At 39.7% G+C, this 23482-nt stretch overlaps 1 protein-coding gene across 1 annotated transcript in view; it reads right to left on the reverse strand.

The window, feature by feature from the left end:
* The window catches only part of PRKD3 (protein kinase D3), a 92705-nt gene extending 77490 nt beyond the window's left edge, over nt 1-15215 (reverse strand). The window contains exons 1-2 of the mRNA XM_039257218.1: nt 15106-15215; nt 7092-8054 (exon numbers count right to left, since the gene is read on the reverse strand). Coding sequence (XP_039113149.1) covers nt 7092-7379 — 288 coding nt within the window. The 5' untranslated portion in view covers nt 7380-8054; nt 15106-15215. The remainder of the gene's footprint in view (nt 1-7091; nt 8055-15105) is intronic.
* Nucleotides 15216-23482: the final 8267 nt, after the last annotated feature.

The raw sequence follows: 23482 nt of genomic DNA on the forward strand, positions 1-23482 counted from the left end.
AAACCCATGCATATATGGCCAGTGAATTTATGACAAAGAAATTAAGAATATACAATGGAAAGGACAGTCTCTTCAATAAATGGTGCTATGAAGGGTGTGCCTGGGTGGTTCAGGCCATTGAGTATCCAAGTCTTGATTTCGGCTCGGGTCATGATCCCAAGGTCATACTAAGCATGGAGCCTGCTTAAAATTCTCTCTTTCTCTCCCTCTGCCCCCTTCCCCACTTGCGTGCTCTAAATAAATAAATAAATAAATAAATAAATAAATAAATAATCTGGGAGAACTGGGATAGCCACGTGCAAAAGAATGAAACTGAACCCCTATTTTACACCATACACACAAAAATCAACTCAAAATGGACCTGAAACCATAAAACTCCTAGAAGAAAACACAGGGGATAAGCTCCTTGACCTCATTCTTGGCAATGATTTTTAGATTAGACATCAAAAGCAAAGGCAACAAAAGCAAAAATAAACTAAAAACCTTCTTCTCAGCAAAAGAAACCACTGACAAAATGAAAAGGCAACCTACAGAAGGGGGGAAATGTATTTGCATATCATATCTGAAAAGGGTTTAATATCCAAAATATATAAAGAACTCATATAACTCAATGGTAAAACAACAAGAATAAAACAATCCAATTTAAAAATGGTCAGAAGAACTGAGGAGACATTCTCCCAAGACATACAAGTGGCCAACAGGCATATGAAAAGGCCCTCAATATCACTAATCCTTAGGAAAATGCAAATTAAAACCACACGGAGATATCACTTCATGCCTGCCAGAATGGCGATCATCAACAAGAGATAACAAGTGCTGGTGAGAGTGTGGAGAAAAGGGAACCCTTGTGCACCTCTGGTGGGTATCTAAATTTGTGCAGCCACTACAGAAGACAGTCTGGAGATCCCTTGAAAAATTAAAAATAGAACTACCGTATGATACTGCAACTCCAATTCTGGGTATATATCTGAAGAAAATGAAGTCACTACCTCTAAGAGATATGTCAATGCGTCATTATTTATCATAGCCAAGACATGGAAACAACCTAAATGTCCATCCATGGATGAATGAATAAAGAAGTTGTGGTATATATACGATGGAATATTCTTCAGCCATAAAATAAGAAAATCCTACCATTTGCCACAGCATGGATGGACCTTGAGGGCTTTATGATAAGTGACATCAGTCAAGCAGAGAAAACAACCACTGTATGATCTCACATATATGGAGTCTCATATAACAACTCACAGAAACAGAGATCAGATTGGTTACCAGAGGCAGAGGGCAGGAAGCGGTAGAAATGAGTGGTCCAAGGATACAAACATCCAGTTATGAGATAAATAAGTTCTGGCTATGTAATGTTTAGCATGGTGACTATAGTTAACCTTTATTGTCTACTTGATAGCTGCTAAGAGAATAGATCTTACAAGTTCTCATCATAAGAAAAAAATTAGCTGTGGGAGGTGACGTATATTAAGTTTATTGTGGTCATCATTTTGCAAAATATACATATATCAAATCATTATATTGTATACCTTAAACTAATACAAATTTAAGGATGCCTGGGTGGCCTGGTTGGTTAAGTGTCCAACTCTCGATTGCAGCTCAGGTGGTGATCTCATGGCTTGTGACACTAAGCCCCATCTTGGGCTTGGCACTGACAGTGCATAGCCTGCTTCGGATTCTCTCTCTCTCTCTCTCTCTCTCTCTCTGCATCCCTCCCCCACTCATATCTCCACAAAACTGGAAAAAATTAGAAGCAACATAAATGACTAAAATAAGAAACTGGTTGTAAACTATTATGCATCAATATGACTGAACGATAGCCTTTAAAATGATGATTATTTGGACTATTGTTTCGATTAAAAAGAGACAGAGAAATGAAAAGCAGCCACAGACTGGAAGAAAATATCTGCATTTCATATCTGATAAGAACTTGTATTTAAGATGTTAAAGAACTTTTATACTTCAATAATATAAACAATCTGTATGGAATTTAACCAATTAAAATAAGTGAATAAACCCATGGACAGATAACCAATCTCACTAGTCACTGGGGAAATGCAAATGAAAGTCACAAGGAGATATCCTTACACACCAACCAGAATGGTTAAATTAAAAAGATTGGAAATAGCAAGTGTTGGCAAGGATATGGCCTTCATATACCCACATATTTACTCCAAGGAAATGAAAACATGTATCTACAATCAAGATTTGTATGACAATGTTAATAGCAACTTTATTAATAATGTCCCTAAATTAGCAACAACTCTACTATCAGTCAACTGATGAATGAATAAACAAATGATGATATATCCACACAATGGAACAGTACTCAGCAACAAAAAGGAACTACTGACGTATATAACAGCACAGATGAATTAAAAACAAAGAACATGGAGGCACGTGAAAGATAGCAGAACAAAAGACTACATACTATATGACTTCATTTATATGAAAATCTAGAAAAAGCAAAATTATAGTAAGAGAGTGCAGAGCAGTGGTAGCCCAGGACCAGGATGAGCACCCATTATTGGGTGATGGAGATGCTCTGTATCTTGAATGGGTGACAACTGGACAAACTTCACAGAACTGTTAAAACTCCTCAAACTCATGAACACAAATAAGTGAGTGGATTTTATTATAGGTAAATTATATATATTACATCTGATTTTTTAAAAAGTAAACACCTTATTAAAATAGCTACTGAAGGGGAAGAAACTACATATATGGCATACTTCTATTTGATGTCTGAAAGGTACTAGAAAATGAAGCAATATAAAATCCAATCTTACCCAATAAAATAATTTAAAAATATAATGATCATTCCTTTTAGATCACTGTTCTATTATTTTAAAAATACATTTAAATATTATTTCTGAATATGGAATACATGCATAAGACACAAAATCCAAAAGGTACACAAGGGTATACAATGAAAAGTAATCTCCCTTTCACTCTTGTTCCCCAGTCACCAGTCCCCTCCTGGAAGAAATCTCTCTCTCCTTCCAAGGTAATCAGAAAGCAATCAAGCAACCATATATACGTGTACATGTGTATGTGTAAGTGTGTGTAGTACAAAATGACAGCACAGTATACCCTGTTCTACACTTACTACATTATTAACGTGTCCTATATACTTTGCAGATCTCTCCCTCCCCCAACCATGTACACACAAAATGTTTCCTTTTTTAATAGCTAAAAAAACTTTTAAAGAATTCCACAAACTACACTTTGGATCACTACAGTGGTACTTTAAAAAGCCTTACAAATTCATCAACTCCATTCTTGTACCTGAAGTTGAATTCCTATTTCTTATACCTGAGGTCAGTTATTACTAATCTATTGTTAACACAGGACGGCAAAAATGTAAAATAGATGGGAGTACACATTTGGTATTACGACTAGATTAAAAATATTATTTTAAAAAATCTAAAATACCATTAACATGAATTCATATGTCAGGTAACCCTCCCGTACTAATTTAAAAGGAGGGTTGCCCTCTGGGCTTACTTCCCTAACTTTCAGAGGCCTTTCCTCTGGTCCTTCAAAGGAAACTCTTTTCGTCACTTTTTAGCCCTATTGGTTTCCTTACAGAAAGAAAGTGGGGAAGGTTCTTCTTGAGTAATAACGATTCCATTTCAAGAGTCACAGCAGAACACGAGGGCCCAAATTCTTAAACATTTCTAGAACACAGGAACTCTATCTTATTAAACTTTGATAAAAATCAGTCCCATTCTATCCCCCAGAAAAGCCATACTTTTCTTTCTGAATTTTCTATCTTGGTTACCAACATCACTACCCGTCCAGTCACTCACGCTGCCATCTTCTTCAGAAGGCTGGCAAGCTTTACCAACCCTACTTTGCCAACACTCTTCAAATACATTCCCTTCCCAACCATCTCAGTTCAGATCATCATTACAATGGCTTCTTACCTGATCTCCTTATTTTATGTCACACCTAGTTACACATTTAAGCTTTCCCAAACACAAATCTGATCAAATCTCGGCTCTAACAAGAATCAAGTGCAAAAATTTTCTTAGGCATGAAGAAGACAGAGTAGTGTAAAGAGTATATAGGTTTTTGAGTTAAAAAAAAGACCTGTTTGAATTCCGACTTTCAGCAAGTAATTAAATGTTTCTGAGATTCAGTGTCCTCCTTTATTCAACAGCACTTATACCACCTACACTCTTTCCACTCAGTAAGGTCCTTGAAGAAGGAGCATCAACCTCACCTAAGACCATACTACAAATGCTTAGACCCGCCCTAAACCTACTGATTCAAAATCTACACTGTAGAAGAATCACTAGATGGCTGACATACACATTAAAATTTGAGATCCACCACAAACTACTGTGAGAGTTAACTAGAAAATGTGTGTCACGCTCCCGACATAGAATAGGCACTCAGTAAACGTTTTCTGTTATAATCTTCCTCTTGTCTGCTTCTGTATCTTCAATCGTCTTAACTCTTTTGCCTGGAATGTATTCCTCACCTCCTATATTATTGAAATCTTGCTCATTCTTTTATTCAAATAAGATTTTATTGAATAAAATTTATTGAATAAAATAAATCTTATTCAAATAAAATCTTCCTTTCTGTATGAAGTCTTCCACACCCTTTATTAACCTGAGAGGAGCACTCTATCTTAACCTCACTTTCTACTTTTTATGTTTTACTTGGTTTCCTTCAGTAGACTGTAAGCTTTTTGAATGAAGGGATATTTGGCTGATCTTTCTCTTTCCTAAAACTGAACCAGTACCCTATCTTTTGAAAGATTCAGGCAAATGCACCGACTAAGAAGAGATCTAAGAAAGGCAGGTGCGTGACCATGATAGACCTGGCAGTTAACCTGCAGCTGTACACATGTAGGTAACGAAAATGGATGACTAATGAGCAAGTGCCTGAGACCAGAGGGAAGGAAAAACCAAAAGAACTTTTGACATGATTTTTCCATCCTCCAAATGAGTTAGGGATCTATGAAACATCTCTATAAAATCTAAGAACTTGAGCTGGTTGCCTTAAGATTTTTCTCTGGTTAGGATCTGGAGTAGGTCAGCTCTTGAAACTCCTTTTTCCTTTAACTGTCTCTAGCAGTGAAGACCCAATTTTGGTTAAATGCTTCATAATCTCACCTCTGGAATTACACATTAGAAGTCATCCCAACTCAGTCATTTGATAGATTTGGAAATTGTAAACCAGAGACGTCAAATCACTTGTGCAGAGCTAAACAGTAAATAAGCAATTCAGCTGACCTATTTTCGAGCTCCAAACTCTTAGACAATACACTTAAAAATGTCAACAAATGTCAAAAGGAATGTGCAGTACATTTATGTCCTATATATGCTACATAGTTTTGCCAAATACATCCCCATATCACTATAATACTGATTCAAATTCAGTTCACTACAATGATAATCCATTCAATGCTGGCTATTTCTAGAATCAATAATTCTTCTTTACAGCTATATAAAGTTTACCCTAAGTTATCTTTCTTTCAGCTCTATCCTGTTTATTTCATTAGTTTCACTGTAATTTTTCATGGATTATGATTTTTAATCAAGTTTCCTAAGAGTTTAACCCATCTGACCCTGTTCTCAGCTGTATATTAATGATGAAATAACTGGAATTCTAAAATCCTGTAGAAAATCAGTATGCCTCTGTATAAATGTAAGCATGATGAGAAATTTTATAAGATTGAAAACAACAAACACAGACTCTACCAAAACACTGGTTATAAATTTCTATGGGCTTGGGGTACCTGGGTGGCTCAGTTGGTTAAGCGTCCAACTCTACTTTCGACTCGGGCCATGATCCCAGGGTTGTGCGATGGAGCCCTGTGTCCGGTTCTGCACTGAATATGGAGGCTGCTTGGGATTCCCTTTCTCTCTCTCTTCCTCCTCTCCCTCTGCCCCTCCCCTGCGCACACACGCAAAATAAACATTTTTTTAAAATTTCTATAGGCTCAAATAAAAAGGAAATATTAAAGTTACAAACTGTACTTAAGTTAAAATCTTACCCTTAAATTAAAAACCTTGTTGCAAGAATATTTGTGAAAAACCTCTGTAACATTTAATGAAAGGGAAAATAAAAGGAAAGACACTTAAAGACATGCAGATTGTTCTACTGATCTATAAAAAGAAAGTGAATCTTAAGGCTACATTTCAATAGACCAGTGATTACTGACACACAGGCACAGGTTATTTTCACAAACCACATAACATGTTTTAGACTGTTAAATACGTCTACATCAGAATATAATGACAAACCATATAAAGCATAAGAAATTAAAATAAAAAATGGTAAGATAAGGAGCCTGAATCCAAATATATTAATCTGCGTGATGATTTTTAAAATAAAAAAAATATACTAATTTGTTTGAAACATACGCCCAGTCCACCAAAAATAAAATGTAACCAATTCACACTACATAAATATATAGTTTCACAATAAAACAGAGAACATCCCTGTTTATCCATCAAAGCAAGATTAAAGACATTTAGCTAAGGTTCTTTAAAATTAGTATAGCCTGGGGTGCCTGGGTGGCTCAGGTGGTTAAGCGTCTGACTCTTGGTTTCAGCTGAGATCATGATCTCACAGTTCTAAGAACCAGCCCAGCGTCAGCTGGACCCTAGAGGCGTGGAGCCTGCTTGAGATTCTCTCTCTCCTTCTCCCTCTGCTTCTTATTCCTCACCCACTAGCATTCTTATGCACTTGCGCTCTCAGCCACAGTTGTATCTTATCTTTCTGGTAAGCCACCTGGATGGCCTGCACCCTCTACCTCCTGTTTTCTCTAAAAACAAAGGAGATTTCTTAGGTCCTCTTGATTTTATAATTGTCCTGCTCTTAAAAAGAAAAATTGAATAGGCAGTAGGTTAAAGTTAGGATATACACTCTCCAGTTGCTAGAATCTGAAATTTCAGACCTTAGGCTTCTAGTGTATTAGCACTTTTCCAAAAGTGCTATCCCAGAATTGGGATATAAATAATTGACCCATAGGTGTTAACTCATTGTTGCATGTATAATTTACAGAAAAGCATAAGAACAACGTTAATCAAAAAAACTATTGACATAAATGGTATGCACAGTACCTTCTGATAAACAATGGAGCACACAAGATCCTTGACAGCAGATAAAGATAGTTCCTGGGCTTCAATGGTAACACTCTCCCGTGTAAGGCCGATCTGCAGCAGAAATGAGATTGTCTGCTCTGAGCCTCTGGAGTTGGTGAGTGACGGGGCACTGAAGCTTCCATTAGAGAGCCGAGCAGAGAGTCCTGTTTTAGGACTTGAACACGGAGAAGGAGTGGGAAGCACAGCAGGAAGAGGTGCAGGTAAGACAGACTTCTGGGCTGATGGAGGAGAACTGTTTGCAGACATCTGCCTTTCTTTAATCTTTTAAAATAGCTGTCAATTCTTTTTCAGTGGTTATGAGGAGGCTCTTAAAATCACAGAAGTAAAAAAAAAAAAGACTGTACTTTTGGACTTAATTGAAAACTTCTTTATTTCCTCTGTTAAGCTACTCATGCCAAGGACTGCATCTTCTACAACTGTGAGTTGCATACACAGAAGGTCCCACTTCCCTTGGTGTCAGATGTCCCATCAAAAAACAGTCTTGTCTTCAGGACCACAACCAGGGATTTGGAAAGGATTCAACATCACTGAATTATCCTCATCAGAAAAGAGCCGACACTGCTTACTTACTAACCATCTTCATCTATTTTCTTTTAAATCTACTTTTGTCTCTCTCTTTTAGTTTCAGAAAATACATATTGAATAAAAGTTGTTTTTCTGTTTAGATGAAATCCTCCTTGTTTAAAAAATAAGTGTTTAGAATTAAACTGTTTAATCCTTATAGTTAGGCTCAATGATTTGACGGGATACTTTCTCAAATGTCCACACCTTAAATCACCTTCTTAAATGTCTTTACTTTCACTTTTGGGGGGGTAAATTTTTCCATGATGAAGCACAAAGCTTTTTAAAACAGTACAGGCATATTTCACTTGAAGAATTGGTCCACTGAGAAAAGTTGGTGCTTTCTGAAATGTAGTCAGCCTGGAAGGAATTTTAAAAATACTTTTAATATTTTACACTCATTTGACATTATTTTAAAAATGTAAGAATCCCTTTAATCTTTTTTAAACAAGAAGTTCTGGTTGTATGGTTATAATTCACTGATAAATCCTAATGGGGAGCCTAGAATGGAGCCTAGTTATCAGGACCATTTTCTACTGTAGATAATAATCTTGGGGCGAGCCTCCTGCTCACCACTGCCGCCACCATCCCCACCAAGCCCATGGCACCGCTCGCTAATACCCAAAACCTGAAGATCAAACACGTTTATTCCATAATGCACAACTGAGTTAAGACAAAAATAGAGAAAAGTAGAAGAGACTAAAAGACCGTTAAAACTGACATCGTTATAGAAATAATGTACCGCTCAACCATACAGAAGGAGAATAGTGTCCTAATAAAGATACGTTAAGAGTATTCTTTTTTATGGTAAAAGTCTAATTCTGCCAAAATATGATCGCTGACTTGCTTTGTTGACAGATTTCTTTCCCAAGGCCAAGGAAACAGAAGGGAACATACTATGCACAGTTATAGTGTGAACGACGTACTTAAGACAGCAACATGGGAGAATGTGATCTTACCATAAAGGGTTTCTAAAAGTAAAAAAAAAAAAAAAAAAAAGCACTAGGCTCAGTTACATATGTATCACAGTTTACAACAGGACAGTTCAAAAACAAAAGGCATGACCCTCAAGGCCTAAGTGAAATGGCTCACAAGAGATCTTTCTAAATTTTACATGTGTAACCATAAACAATTCCAATGATGCAAAAGAGTGAAGCATCCAATGTGGTTGCAGAAGGACTCTCTGGAGAGCAGGTAATGGGGCTAAATAAATCAGGATGAACACAACACTAGAGCAAAAACACACAGATGTAGTATCAAGAATTAGAAAGCTCAGGAAAAACTAAGGCTTGGAAAAAATTACTTAAAGATAACAAAAGCTTTTATAGCTACATTCAAATCAATATTATCCCCCTTATATGGTACAGCACTTAGCATCTTATAAATGCTTTACATACTTTACCTCACGCACACCTCTTTGGAGACAAATATGATTTTTGCAGATGACAAAACAGAAGCACAAGCAGCTAAAACAATGTGCCTGGCGTCACGCAGGTGATTAAGAGGCAGAGTGGGAATTAGGACCCAAGTTTCATACTTTGTTACCAAGTGCTAGCTCCATAAAATAACATGCTATTTCTCAAAGAGAACAGGGAACTGAGAGAATCCATGCTCAGAGAGGACGTTGTTAAGGTTGAGAGAACACGTACACAAGGCAGAATTGCTCAACCTGTACTTTGCTGATCTTTTCTCCGTTTTTAAACTAAAGCTGTAGAAAGGCAATGAGAACCGAAACTCCAGCCTGGTGAATGAGAGAGACTAAAGCAACTTTATGGACGTCTTGGGTTCCAGATGCAATTCATTCCACACTGCGAAAGCAATTAGTAAGTGTAATCACAAAGCTGACTCCTAAAATCTAAGAGAAAGAGCTCAGGAAGAAATCATCAGGGCCTGGAGACGGGTCAGGGTTGCTTCAAATTTCATGAGCTGGAGGAGTAGGGAAGCAGATTTCAGAAATCACAGACATATAAACTTAATTTTTAGTCAAATCTGGGAACAGATTATGAAAAGAAATGGTTTTTGAATATTTAGTAAAGAATATAATCACTAGATGTCAGCATCAATTCAAACAGGACAAATAATGCCAAATCAACTACATTTTACATCCTGGAAAAGAATGATTACTAGACTTCTCAGACACAAGGAAAAAAAATAATAACTTATAGTCACTGAGCTCCAACTATCTGCCAGACACTGTCTAAGCACTTTATATGCCTTACCTCACTTAATCCTCTGCAACAACCCATTTTACAGTTGAGAAAACAGGCTTAGAAATTAAAGTACTTGCCTAAAATCACACAATTAGCAAAGCCAGGGAGAAAAATGTGTATTCTGGCCCAAACAGGACTCAAGATGGTTTTTCACACTATTTTTGCAAATATGCTATTTGAGTGTGAGCTGGATGTTAGTGTGGTTGAGTAAATTCACTGGTCCAGATCAAGAGAGATGAAAGAAGTCTTTAGGGGAGTGCCTCAGAACTCTGTCCTTGGCCCTATATTGTTTTTGATTAAGATACAGAAGACATGCTTATAAAATCCTCAGCGTGTACAATCCAGGAGAAATAAACTAAAATTAAAGTGAAATGTATCAAGGGTGAGTGTAAAGCTTTACATTTGGTTTCAAAAAGTTAAGGAGAAGAAATGGAGAAGTGCTGACTTAGAAGCTATTCAGAAGGGGAGTTAGCCACCTAAGACTTTAACGAGAGCTGCTAATCCGTGACTAAAAGAACTAATGCAAATCTAACCCCCCAGGACACTGAGAACACTTCGGCATCAATCTGTAAACTTGGTTGCTAGTCAGCCTACATTACCATTGTATTCATTTCTACGGTCCACATTTCTAAGAGCTGTATTGATTAAAAAATAGTAATAACAGCATGCATCTAGATAAAGGTGAAAACAATGTCATGTGACAAATATAAGCTTGACAAGCCAAACAGAATAATGGTGTTCAAATATTTGAAGAGGTGTTAAGAGAATAATTGGCTTTATTCAGTATCACTGCAGAGAAGTAAAATGGAGATAACCACACTGCCTGCTTATGCCTCACAGGAGGTTATGAGGACAGAGCTACTGCACGTAAAGAAAGTACTTTCACCAGTACCTGGCTTACAGTTCAGTGCTCAGTAAGGTTTAACAATGTTCACAGTGATTACAAGAGTAAATTAAGAAGTAAGGTCCTACTTTATGCTAACAGCTGCAACTGACATGTAACACTTCATTACATTTTTACGACCACTCTAGATTTATTCACCTGTTTTACAGAAAAGGAACTAAAGTTTAGTTGCTTACTCACAACTACCCAGCTAATATGAGATGGAACTGGGATTCAAACAGAAGTTTTCTTGACTTCAAAGCCCACGTTCTTTCCACTATTGCATTCCATGTCCGAAAGCCCAACTATCTTACAAGTTTTCTCCTGAGGTAATGAGCCACTTACGAGTAGTTTCAAAAGCTGAACAACTGTCGCAAAAAAGGTAGTAAAATATCTACAAATAATACTGTATTCAGGTTAAATACTTCAAAATACAAGATACTGCTGTGTTCAATAATAATTTATTTTCAATGGATGTCTTCCCACTAAATTTCTATTTTATTATGACTCTAATAATACAATCAACCGATTTATCAGAACTATTGATAACTCTTAAGCTGTATCAATGTTATAGTTTTGTATAAAAATTTTTTTTACGGTTTCGGTATGAAAACAAATAGAAGAAACTAAGTGAGCTGTCTTTAAGCTTCTGCCCAATCATCCCATCTGTTTCCTCTCACCTTTTATTTTATGGAACCCTGATTTGCTCTGTAAGATGCAACAAGATGTAGGATGTGAAATATTAACATTAAATATCAAAAAAATCCAATAACTGTAATTTAATCTGTCTTTATGTTTCAATTAGAAAATGGAGACAAAAGACAATTACTAATTTATAAACTGTGTATCAGTTGGCTATGTTTATTTCTAACAGCTATGGGTTGGCAGGCATTTACTAGGAACATCTCAAATATTCCTTTGGGGGAGTTACTCTGTCACATATCCCACTGAAATGAGCTTATAGGAAGGATCCCTCGCCACTGTTGAATGGAATCAAAAGACGAAACATGAAAGGAATCATGAGCCCAACCTGCCCCATTACTCCAGACAGGGTAAAACAAAGGCCTAGGACTTCATGGTAACATCACAAGTTGATCTACCTTTCTCTCCCACTCCCTTACCTCCCCCCTGCATGTACATATCTCATATCTTGGCAAAGCCTCTAATCAGAAGCTCTAACAGCAGCATTTTCTTTCAACAAATATTTACCAAGTGCCTATTATTTGTCAGACTGTTACTAGAGGCACTATGCTTATATAGCAGTAACCAAAACAAATATGCTCCCTCTGGCACGGTGTGATGTGGGGCAGACGCATTAAACAAACACCATTCACATCAACCGCAAGGTAACTACAAATTATGAAAAGTGATATGACAGAGTAGACTAAAAGGACTTAATTTTAACTGGGGTCTCAGGCAAGGTGACTTTAAGTAGTGCTTAAGCAAAGACCTAAAGCATAAGTAGGAGTCAGGGAAGCCAAGAGAGAAGGGAGGATTCCAGGAAGACAAAGCAAATCCAGTTCTTGCATAGAGTACTTCAAAAGGAAGCTCATTATTTAGTGTAGCCAGTGTCCTTTTTGTAATCAGTAAGGGCTAAAGTGAAGAGGTAAGATGCTTTTCCTACTCACAATAGCATATTTCCCATGACTCCCTCCTAGTAATGAGTTGTCCTGGTTCAATATAGTTTTGTGCGCTAGCAACACTAAAGAATGGAGCATCTTTTCCCCCCTCCTGTTAATACGTACACGTATTTTTTAGCACGTAAAAAAGTATGTGCCCTTTTTCAGTGCAATACTGACCACTGTCCTGAGGTCACTTTGCCTTGATAACAGGCTTGACCTGGCTTAAATAATCCTTCTGCTGCTTTTATACTGTGTACTGCACTAAATTCAAATAGCTTTGTTGGTTTTTAGAAATCATAGCCTGTATAGCAAATGCAATTTCAAAAACATAGCTTTTATCTTAGGTTCATATATAATACTATTCCTAAGAGCTCAGCATTCAACTCAATTGTTGCTGCTAAAATTCTGTTCATCTGGATCAGTGACGTTTGAATCTCAGTCCTTCCACTTTCAGAGGAGAGAGAGCACACCATGTCTGCTCTCTGCTCAGGCACTGAAAAGTTTATCCGGTAATAAGATTACAGACTGCCAATCTGGTAATGCTGTATGAATCTATGCTGGGCTTGGTGGACCTTCATCGCCTCTTTGCGCCAGTGGTATCAGAGAAATCGGACTGGCTCACAGCCAGCGAGCAATTTCTCACACAATGTCACTGTAACCACACAAGTGGAGAAAAGTTTTCTGCACTGAAATTAAAACGAAAACATCTCCTATCATCTCAAATGTTTTCACTAATAGGACAACTGCTCCAAAGAGGACACATACAAGTTCAATTTAAATTACATAATCGGAGGCTCAAAGTACTAACAGAAGATTGTGAACCATAAGAATAATTATTAAACCCAGTTAAAATCTGTACTAGCAAATAATTTCCTCATATACCCAGGTTTGTAGTAGTTTCTTTCAAAAATGAGCAATGCACTTAACTCCATATGGTTATCTTTTCATCAACTTTAAAATGTCTTTTAAAATGAGAAAATGTCCCTTAAAAATGCATTTAAATGACCATTTACTTTTTCTATGAGGTTTTCTCAATTCTAATGTAATTTTTTAAATTTAATGTACAAAAGATTGATTAAAGCCTTTTTGTTGTATATGCCAGTGTTACATTAAAAACAACCCATTGAGAGAAATTTCTTTTAAAGAGGTCATCTGATGACACAGAAACTTATAAAATTTGTGTATCTAAAAGACTCACTGCTATCTGAGATGCTTAAAAAATTAGTCTCAAGATATCCTGACTGTGAGTCATCCGAAAAACTGAAATGCTATCCACCAAATTATCCTATGGAAACTGGCTTGTCAAACACTCCGAGTTCATCTGATCCAGGTCTACCACATCTATATTCACTGCTAAAGCAAAATGTAAGGTGAAGGCTCTAAGTGACTTGTTTAAAATTCTTTCACCAAAACTGGTAACTTCTTTCTTGGCTGAATTTTCATGCTTGCTCTCAATTCACATCCTAACAGGGGAGGAAGAAAAGATTTCCTCGATAAAATGAAACGAGTCTAGACACAGGTCGGGGCACTTTATATGGATGACTTCAGCAGCAAATCCAGAGGTATTCCCAGCCTTCAAGGCATGAGAAGTTGGAAAGTAAGTAAGCTTGATCTAAGCAAAATCATAGTCGCTAAAAGCGCAGGAAAAAACTGAAGCGTTAAGTACCAAGTGGCAGCAGTGTAAGAGTAACACGATATAGCATTTTCTAGGGTACGGATTAAGGCATTTAAAAACTTTTTTGTTTCATTTGCGGCTACAGCTGATGAAGGCTGGGGAATACAAAATAGTAGTTCAGGGTGGAACTTATTCTTCCTAATCAAAGATGACACCGATATCTTATTTCCTGTGGGGATGGGTGTGGTTGAAGAGACAGTTACGTCCAAGCCATCAATCTGTGTTATGGAAACGTCTGCAGGTCTTAGAGCCTTCGCGGGATTTATATTCGTGCCTGCAGTCAGCCAGGCCTTTGCTTTCTGCCTGCGACGACTTCAAATAAAATATCCAACAGGCAATCGAGTAGTATGTGGTTATGGTTGCTGCTCAAAGAAACAGCCGCACTCCTCGGCGTTTCATCTTAAGAAAAACCTCCCGGGGGTGAGAACAACTCCGAGCAAGGCTGCAACTTGCAAAACTAAGCACAGCCAGGAAACTGGGGTGGGGGCTCCTATTCTCTAAGCACCAACGACTCCCTCCTTTGAGACGGCGACAACTCGAAGTGATGAAATAAAACAGAATTTTAAAAGAAAAGGCTCATCCCAAATTCGGCAGCTTGACGGTCGCGGGTCTGGCGTCGGCAGCCAGCTAGAGGGACCCCCGAAAAAGACCGCTCCCGAAGCGGCCGCGCGCGGTGGTCGCCCGCCGAGCGCCGACCCAACTTGGCCTCCGCGCCCACGCCGGAACTTGGCCCCATCTGGCGGCGGCCGCGCCGGCGCCCCCCGCCCGCCGCGGCGCCCCCACCCCACCCCCGCCCGCGCCTCCCGCCCAGCGCTCCGCCAACTTCCCGCCCGGCCCCGGCGGCAGCCGCCCAGCCCCGCGCGGGCCCCGAGTCCCGTCGCCGCCGCCGCCGCCGCGTGCGGGTGGGGGAGGGGCCGCCGCCGCAGCCGCCTCACCCGACGGGCCGCTAGAACAAAGCGGCGGCCGCCGCGGCGCTAACTTTTTCGGTGTCTGACCCGCGCTCCCTGAGGCGACGACTTACAGAGGGAGAGCTCCGCCGGTCGTGAGAAACTCCGCGGCCGCCAGCGTCTGGGTTCCCGACGAGGCGCCAGCGAGGCTTCACGCGCCTCGCAGGATCCCGCCCGCCGCTGGCGCCCCTTCCTCCCCCTGCGTCCCGCCCTCCTCCCCGTCCCGTCCTGAGGCCCGGGGGCGGGGGGCGGGGGCGTGCGGGGCGGGGGCGCGCGGCCGGCGCGGGGCCTGCCGGGAGCTGTAGTTTCCGCGCGGGGATGTCGGTCACGCTCTGCCTGGGCGCTGTGCAGGGGCGGAGGGAGCGCTGGGTGCTTTCCCACTGGCACTGCGCGCTCGGAGGTCCCTGTGTCTCGGTGGGCGCCGGGCAGCGGGGCGCCACCGTGTATCTGAACCAGTTACACGCGGTGCCTGATACCCATCATTGCCCTTTGCTCTTTTGTCTTCCGCTCTGACGGAGGCGACGGGGGCAAGGAACCAAGAGGTGGCAACTTGGACGGGGGACTTGTAAGGAGTCCACAGCAGAGAGCAGCTTCGCCCGCTGAGAGCTCTTCTCCCTGCTCCCCACCTTTCCCTCCCTCGGGCCTGCCTTCCAGGCGGAGCTGCCTGGAGCGGGGGCCCCGGGCGTCCCGCACCGGAGGCAGAAACATCCAGAGCCCTCCATCTAAGCAGAGTAACTCGAAGGGGCTACTTTCCATGTGTTTTGTGTTTCCTCTCTGTCCCTCATGGAACACCAGTGTGTCCCCTACCACCAAATACACTACGTGGTAAATTACAACTTTAATGGGAGAGAAAACCCTGAGCAGCTGACAGTTCTTGCCCCAGAAACCACCAAGTTCTCCTTCTCTCAAGATTTTGTCTCAAAGAATATTTAGGTAAAATGCCTTGACATAAGCTAGATAGGCTACTGTCAACAATTCATCCATTCCCCAGGCAGCGCTCCAAGGCAGCTTTTGAGAATAGAAAGAAAGTTAAGTGGGTCCCTTCTTCTTATACTAAGTCGTCAATCTTAATGGATGTCCCTGTATTTAAACTTAAGGCATGGGAATTTTAAAAAGTTACATTAAAGATGGGACAAGTAAAATTGTGTTTAACTCTAATTTACCGGGAAGCTATTTTTTTTAGAAAAGACTTTTCTGAAATGTTCTCAGGAATTGGAAGCTGCTAAATGTCCCATATCCAGTAGTATCTACCTAATTCGATCTAATAGTTTATAGTTAGTCTTACACTCTATTGTTTTATTTTAAAATTGAAAGTAAATCCACTTAAGTTTACATTCTTTTTAAAGAACGCTCTTACCTAACTTTGCCTTTTTCTTCCTTCCACTTCCCAACAAACGTTTTAGTCCAGCCCCAAATATTCTCTCTCATCAAGATTCCCAGGACCTCATTGGAGCAGTTTACAGCCATTCCCTTCTCACTAGTGACTTCCATTTTCTCTCGTGGTCCTTAAAGGGACAGAAGTTACTCTTTCTAGAAGTAACTTTTCTAAACCAATCAAGCTGACTTTATATAAAGATTTAAGGATGTGTGTGTGTGTGTGTGTGAGAGAGAGAGAGAGAGAGAAAGTATATTCATTTCATTTCCTCTGTTCTGCTTCCCTTTTTAAAAACTAAATTGTTTCCTCCACTTTAGATGAATCTTTCAACAACGCATTCTAGCATAAGACTATCTTTGTAGCTGTAATTTTTTGCGTGACACAAACTACAATTTCTTTAACTGTGTGTATATCAGATCCACCTGGATTCCCCCTTCACAGGAATGTGTCTTTCCCCCTACTGAACTTGTAGAAGATCATGGATATAAAGGCTAGTAATATTTATCATTTATTGAACATCAGCTCCGGGCCAGTCGCATTCATCCATTTTTATGTCGCTTTCTCTATATCGCACATAACACCTCACTTTTCTTTATGTGCACTTATATTTAGCTTTATATAATTTACTACTTGATTATATACTATGTTCTAGGTATATTTGTAGAAATGGACTGCAAATATATTCATGTTTATATCTACAAATATATTTAGAACATAGTATATAAGCAAAGAATCATGGAAAGAATTGTCCAACTAAAAGGAGGATTAGAAAAATCAGGTAACTGTAAGGAGAAGCTACTGCATATACTCCACCCAAGATTTTGCATGGAGTCCCCAAAATTTAATAATCAAGTAATTTGTAATCAAAAACCAATTACCTTGCTCATTCCCAGTAATTCCTGTTTATCTTTGTGGTTGCAAAATATGTTTCTCTGAGAAGGACAAAACAATGCATAATTTGGATTTCATTTTAATTAAATATTCATTAAAAACCTCTCTTTGGAAATACTGTAAACTGGTTATAATATATCTTAAAAGCCAACTGAGAACGAGAACACAGGTGCTACAGACCTGGAGAGGAAGCCAATATTAAAATTAATTCTCATTCCAACACTGGCTGGAGCAAAGGAGTTGGCAAGTGGGCTTCCTCACTCACAGCCTAGAAACTGCACCAGCCCTACATAGCCGTTTAGAAAAGGGTTGGGACTGGACTTAGAAGACACAATCCAAACTAGTCTCTGCCATGTCGCAGGTGCATGCCGCTCACTCTCACTAAGAATTGATGTTCTTACTTGTGAAATGAGGGGAGATAATTACGTACACCGTGGGGTGGTGAGAATGAAGAGATGCCTCGAGTGTGCCTACAGTGAGCATCGAAGGTAGTCTGCCCAGGTACACATCACAATTCTGCCAATGAGCAGCTGTGTGGTCATGGGCACGCCAACCTCAGTGAGCTTCCGTCTCAGCGTCAGTTACCTTGGATGATAATAGTCCTTACCCTATGAGTTGTACAAGAACTAAATGACATAACCCATGGAAGACGCTCTTAGAAATTCACACAGTGAATGCTCAATAAATGTTAGCTATTACATTTAAGAGGTAGAGCTTTTCAGAGTGCCACAGCTCCTCTCCCTCTGGCAGCACAGAGGGAGCAAAGTTAATAAGCTTGAGTCTGTGAAAGGAAATTAAAATAATAACACAGAGTTTAAATGACATAGGAATCCCTATGACCATGGAATAAAGTTCTTTTTCTTCACCAAAGGAAGATCCTACTGCACTGGTACTCAGTTCACCAGAAGCCATCACTTTCTCCACTACTAGCTTCAGGGGTCCCATCCAGGATAAAATCACTAAATGGTTTTGTGTATGTTGGTTTTGTTTTTATTTTATTTATTAACACTTTATTTATTTTGAGAGAGAAAGAGAGAGAATGAGCAAGGGAGGGGCAGAGAGAGGGGGAGACAGAGGATCTGAAGCAGACTCTGTGCTGAAGACAAAGAGCCCAATGTGGGGCTTGAACTCACAAACCAGGAGATCATGACCCAAGCCAAAGTCAGATGCTTAACCAACTGCACCACTCAGGAACCCTGGTTTTGTTTTTAATAAAGTTAACCAAACTATACTGAGCAGAACATTTTACTATAATTTGTACTCGTATCATACATCTCAAATTTCACAATCTCAGGTACCTCCAGAAAGAATTCTGACTATATAACCCTAGACTTTAAACTCATAGTTCCTTAAATGATGATGAAGTGTGCAACTGACGTCTAGTTGAGATTAATTTGGCTTGCATGCCTTTTTTCTTAGCTTCCCCTTAAGACTTTATAGTCCTTGATATACTGATTCAATAAATATTTTTAAAATGTTTATTTTTGAGAGCAAGACAGACAGACAGAGTATGAGCAAGGGAGGGACAGAGAGAGAGGGAGACACCGCATCCGAAACAGGCTCCAGGTTCTGAGCTATAAGCACAGAGCCCAACGTGGGGGTTGAGATCATGACCTGAGCCGAAGTCCATAGCTTAATTGACTGAGGCACCCAGGCGTCCCTCTTCAATAAACATTTTTGAAGGCTGCTATATGCAAGGCATTGGATAGGATCTATAGGTGAAACAATTGCAGTTCTTGGGGGACTAATGTTTATTAATAAGGTATGTCAAAATCTATCATACAGAGAAAAGAGCAAAAAATAAGTAGGAGATAAAAGAAAAGGTTAGAAGGTGACAAAGAAGTACAAGACATATGTCTGACCTGGGGAAGGCTAAACATGGACGAAGAGGATTTTAGCTGGGCTTTGAAGAAGGAGTAGGATTTGGAAATCTGGGGGAGTTGAACAGGAAAAAAAAAAAAAAGGAGAAAATTCCAAGAGGAAGCAACAGTGAGCAAAGGCACATAGGTATGAAACATGTGGCACAGTTGTGGACCAAACAGTTTAGTTAGGCTGAGCCATAGGACCAGACAGTACTCACACAGTCTTTTAAAAATTGAGCTGTAATTCACGAACTATAACAATTCATCTTTGTAAAGTGGTTTTGAGCTAACTCACAAAGACATGCAATATTACCACTATCTAATTTGAGAATATTTTCATTGCCCCCCTCCATATCTGTGAGCCATCACTGCCCATGACCCCCAGAGCTGGCTGGCCCCCCCAGTGGGCTCCCAATGGAGTCACAGATTCTTGCATCTGGAAGCCCTTGGGTGGACAGTTGGGGGAATGGGGAGGGTGGGAAAGCTACTGGCCGGACACCTGCTGCCTTTGCCTCAAGTGGCTTCAACCGCAGATGTACAAATCTCTATCTCTAGCCTTGATCCCTTTATATAACCACCTGAATGTTCTATAGAAAGATCGCGAATTCAAAGTGTTCCTAACTAAACTCATATTTTCCTCAAAACCTTTTCTTCTTCCCATATTTCCAATCTTAGTATACAGTACTACCATCTATTTAGTCATCTAAGACAGAAACTTCTTGGTCAGCCTAGACTCCTTTTTCCTTGTTCTCAAATCAATTAGTGACCAGGTCCCATCAATTTCACACCGGCCTAGGTCTAGTGTTGTATTCCTCTTCTTTTTTACTATGACTGTCTCAATTCAGGCCTCCGTTAGCTCTCAGCTGATTTACTGAAATGACCATAAGAGATTTCTAAGACATCTCCTTCCTTGATTGAATCTTCTCTTTAGCCCACTCTCCACTCTGCCATGGAGTGAGAGTTCTAAATATGTTCTAATATGATTTCTTGTGGCTAAAGCCCTTCAGTAGCTAATCAATACATTCACTGGGCAAACATTTTAGCATGGTGCCTAATGTGCCCCTCCCTGCTTTCTCGTATTGTTACCCCCTCACCTCCCGCCATTCCTCACATACCTACCACTTCAAGCAGTGGTGAACTACTGACAGTTTCACACTGTGTTTTTGCTAATGTGATACTTGTCTCCTCCTTCTCCACCTGGTAACCAAGACTTATTCAGTTCAAGCTCGATCTATGAAGTCTTTCCTATCTGCCTCAGGCAGACTGGGAATCACGATGCCTTTTCTTGTGCCCCAAAGAGGCTGCTTCCATAGCACCTGTGACATTTCATTACACAACTCTGTCTCTTACTAAACTGTAAGCTCCTGGGGCGCCTGGGTGGCTCAGTTGCTTAAGTGTCTAACTCTGGATTCCAGCTCAGGTCATGATCTCAGGGTTGTGACATTAAGCCCGGCGTCAGGCTCTGCACTGGATTTGGAATCTGCTTGAGATTCTCTCTCTCCTTCTCCCTGTGCTCCTACCCTGCTGTGCGCTCTCTCTCTCTCTCTCTCTTTCTTTTTCTCTCTCAACAAACAAACAAACAACTGAAATGCAGGGACCATTTATAACTCATCCCTACCTTCCTTGCAGTATGCTTTGCCCGGTCCTAATGCTCCACTGAGATTTGAGAGTCAGTGCATAGAATGGAGAATGAAACTATGGGAAAGAATGAAATGATCCTGCAGGAAGACCAGGAGTGGAAATTACATTTATTGAAGTTCTACTATGTTGAAGGAGACAGGATCCTAAGGTTTGACTCCAGAGCGTCTATGCTTTTCACTAATTATATAAGGATGGAAGAAGATCCGTTCTATTTGGCAATGATAAGTTAATCATTTGTTGACTCTGGTGACAGAGGTGTCAGGAGAAGTTTGGGGCCAAAGCTGCGCTGTAAGAATTGAGGAGGTAAATGGAAGATGACAAGATGGAGAGTACATTGATGGCTCTCAGATGTTCAGATTTCAAGGACCACACCATTTATCAAAAAGACTGGAGAGACTAGCCGAGTTGCCAACTTCTTATTTTACCAACTAAGAACATTAAAATAAAGCAAGACTGCAATATCACTATTTATTAGGGAAATGCAAGTTGAAACCATAATGAGATACTACCTCACACCCATCGGGATGGCTACTGTCAAAGAACAGAAAATGACAAGTGTTGGCAAGGATGTGGAGGAACTGGAGGCCTCAGGTACTGCTGATGGAAATATAATGTGGGGCACCATATTACATAATGTTTTACATAATAGAGAAAACAGTATAGCAGTTTCTCAAAGAATTAAAAATGGAGTTACCATATGACCCAGCAACTCTGCTTCGGGGTATACATCCAAAAGAAATGAAAAGTCTTGGAGAGATATTTGTACACCCATGTCCATTGCAGCATAAGCAACCTAAATGCCCAATGACAGATGAATGGACAAGTAAAACGTGGTTAACACATCATGGAATATTGTTTGATCTTGAAACTGACAGGAAGTCTCACACATGCTACAACATGGATGAACCTTGAGGACATCATACTAAGTGAAAGAAGCCAGTCACAAAAATATAAATACCCACTCACGTGAGGTACGTAGAGTAGTCAAATTCATAGATACAGGAAAGTAGAATAGTGGTTGTGAAGGGCTAGAAGGAGGAGCGAGTGGAGAGTTATTATTTAATGGATTCAGAGTTTCAGTTCTGCCAGATGACAAGTCCTGGAGAAAGACGGGGGTAATGGTTACACAACAGTGTGAATGTACTGTTGTACATTCACTCTACTTTTCCATCAAAAGTAGAGTACATAAACTCTACTTTTAAAATTGGTGAAGATGGTAAATTTCATGCTACGTGTATTTTGCCACAATTAAAAACAACAAGCAAAACTAACTCAGGAACTTACACCAACTATTGCATTAATTTAAAAATATTCAAATATGAAGGAAGAGTGTATTAATAAATATTAAATACAGTTACTTTCTTGACAAAACAGATTTTTCTCAATTTACCCATTATGGACAGTCATGGACAAGTGTGAATATGGAACCGGCATTTGGGAACTAATCGTGTTAATTACATTCAAAATGGAAACTAAAGGAAAGAGGGCAATAATTTTAAAAGGTAGCAGTGTCAAAGCAAGATCATTGCTTGTTGTTATTGGTTAGGCTGTGCTATCATGCACTATTACAAGTCAAATATTTCCTCCTATGTTTTGGGAGGCACTACTCTGAATAATCATGATGTCTTTGTTTTCAGACATTCAATGTTTTCCTGAGAATTTAGTATGCTTCCAGGTCCCTGCTTTTGTAAGGATTATGTTAGAAAGCCTTTTATGCATGGAAAGCATATGCTAAAGATGTCTGTGTACTACAAAATAATAGTATTATATAACTAGCTGCAGAATATAATAAAGATAAATATGTGAAACACCAGCACACAGAGATGTGTGGAATAGGCTATCACCTAGCCACCATCCCATGTTTCCCTCGTATTTTTAGTCTCTAAAAATCCTGTAAAAATTTTCACTGTATCCTATGTATATGTCATGGTCCTAAATGTCATGTATGTCCTGTGTCAGCCATCTGCTTGTTTTCTGATTGGTGTTCATTTTCTCTAATCTAAGAGTAGAGTTGAAAGAAGAAGACCATTTGCCTCACAGTGGAATGAAGATGCACAATTCTTCTTTGGCCTCTTGCTTTGCTTGCAAAATTTCCTCCCAGTCTGCTTTCCAAGGTTACAACTTTGCTTCTTCCTAATTTGTAAGACAGATGTAAGCCTAGACTGTTGGAAAGATTTTCTTGGAAGACTAAACAAATGTATTATGAAAGGCAATTATTCAATCTCTTTTCCTTTCTTAGGGATCTCTAAATTCAAACTTTAGTGTTCCCCATAACAGGCATGGGACTTAAAGCAGTGAGAACCACACCAAAAAAATCAAGGTTTGGTCAGTGACAGAAGGGGATTAGTCTTACTAAAACTGTATGCTCCACAATTTAAGCTTCTTTTAAAGGGAAAGTCAGGTATGCTCTTGGCTTGTGCCATTGGTAACTCTCTTGCAACGCGTTTTCAAACATTAAAATTGAAGGCGGATTAACTCATCTAATTTATTACAGTCTGAACAATGTTGTGTATATATGAACCGTAGGGTTGAAAGGATTTCTTTCAGACCACAGCCCATGCTGTTTTCAAATTATTAAAGCACTTGATGGGCTCCTGGGTGGCTAAGTTGGTTGGGCGTTCAACTTCAGCTCAGGTCATGATCTCGCAGTTTGTGGGTTCCCGCCCCATGTCGGGCTCTGTG

The sequence above is a fragment of the Hyaena hyaena genome, unplaced genomic scaffold (genome assembly GCF_003009895.1).
Source record: "Hyaena hyaena isolate Hyena2069 unplaced genomic scaffold, ASM300989v1 scaffold_607, whole genome shotgun sequence".
Lineage (NCBI taxonomy): Eukaryota > Metazoa > Chordata > Mammalia > Carnivora > Hyaenidae > Hyaena > Hyaena hyaena.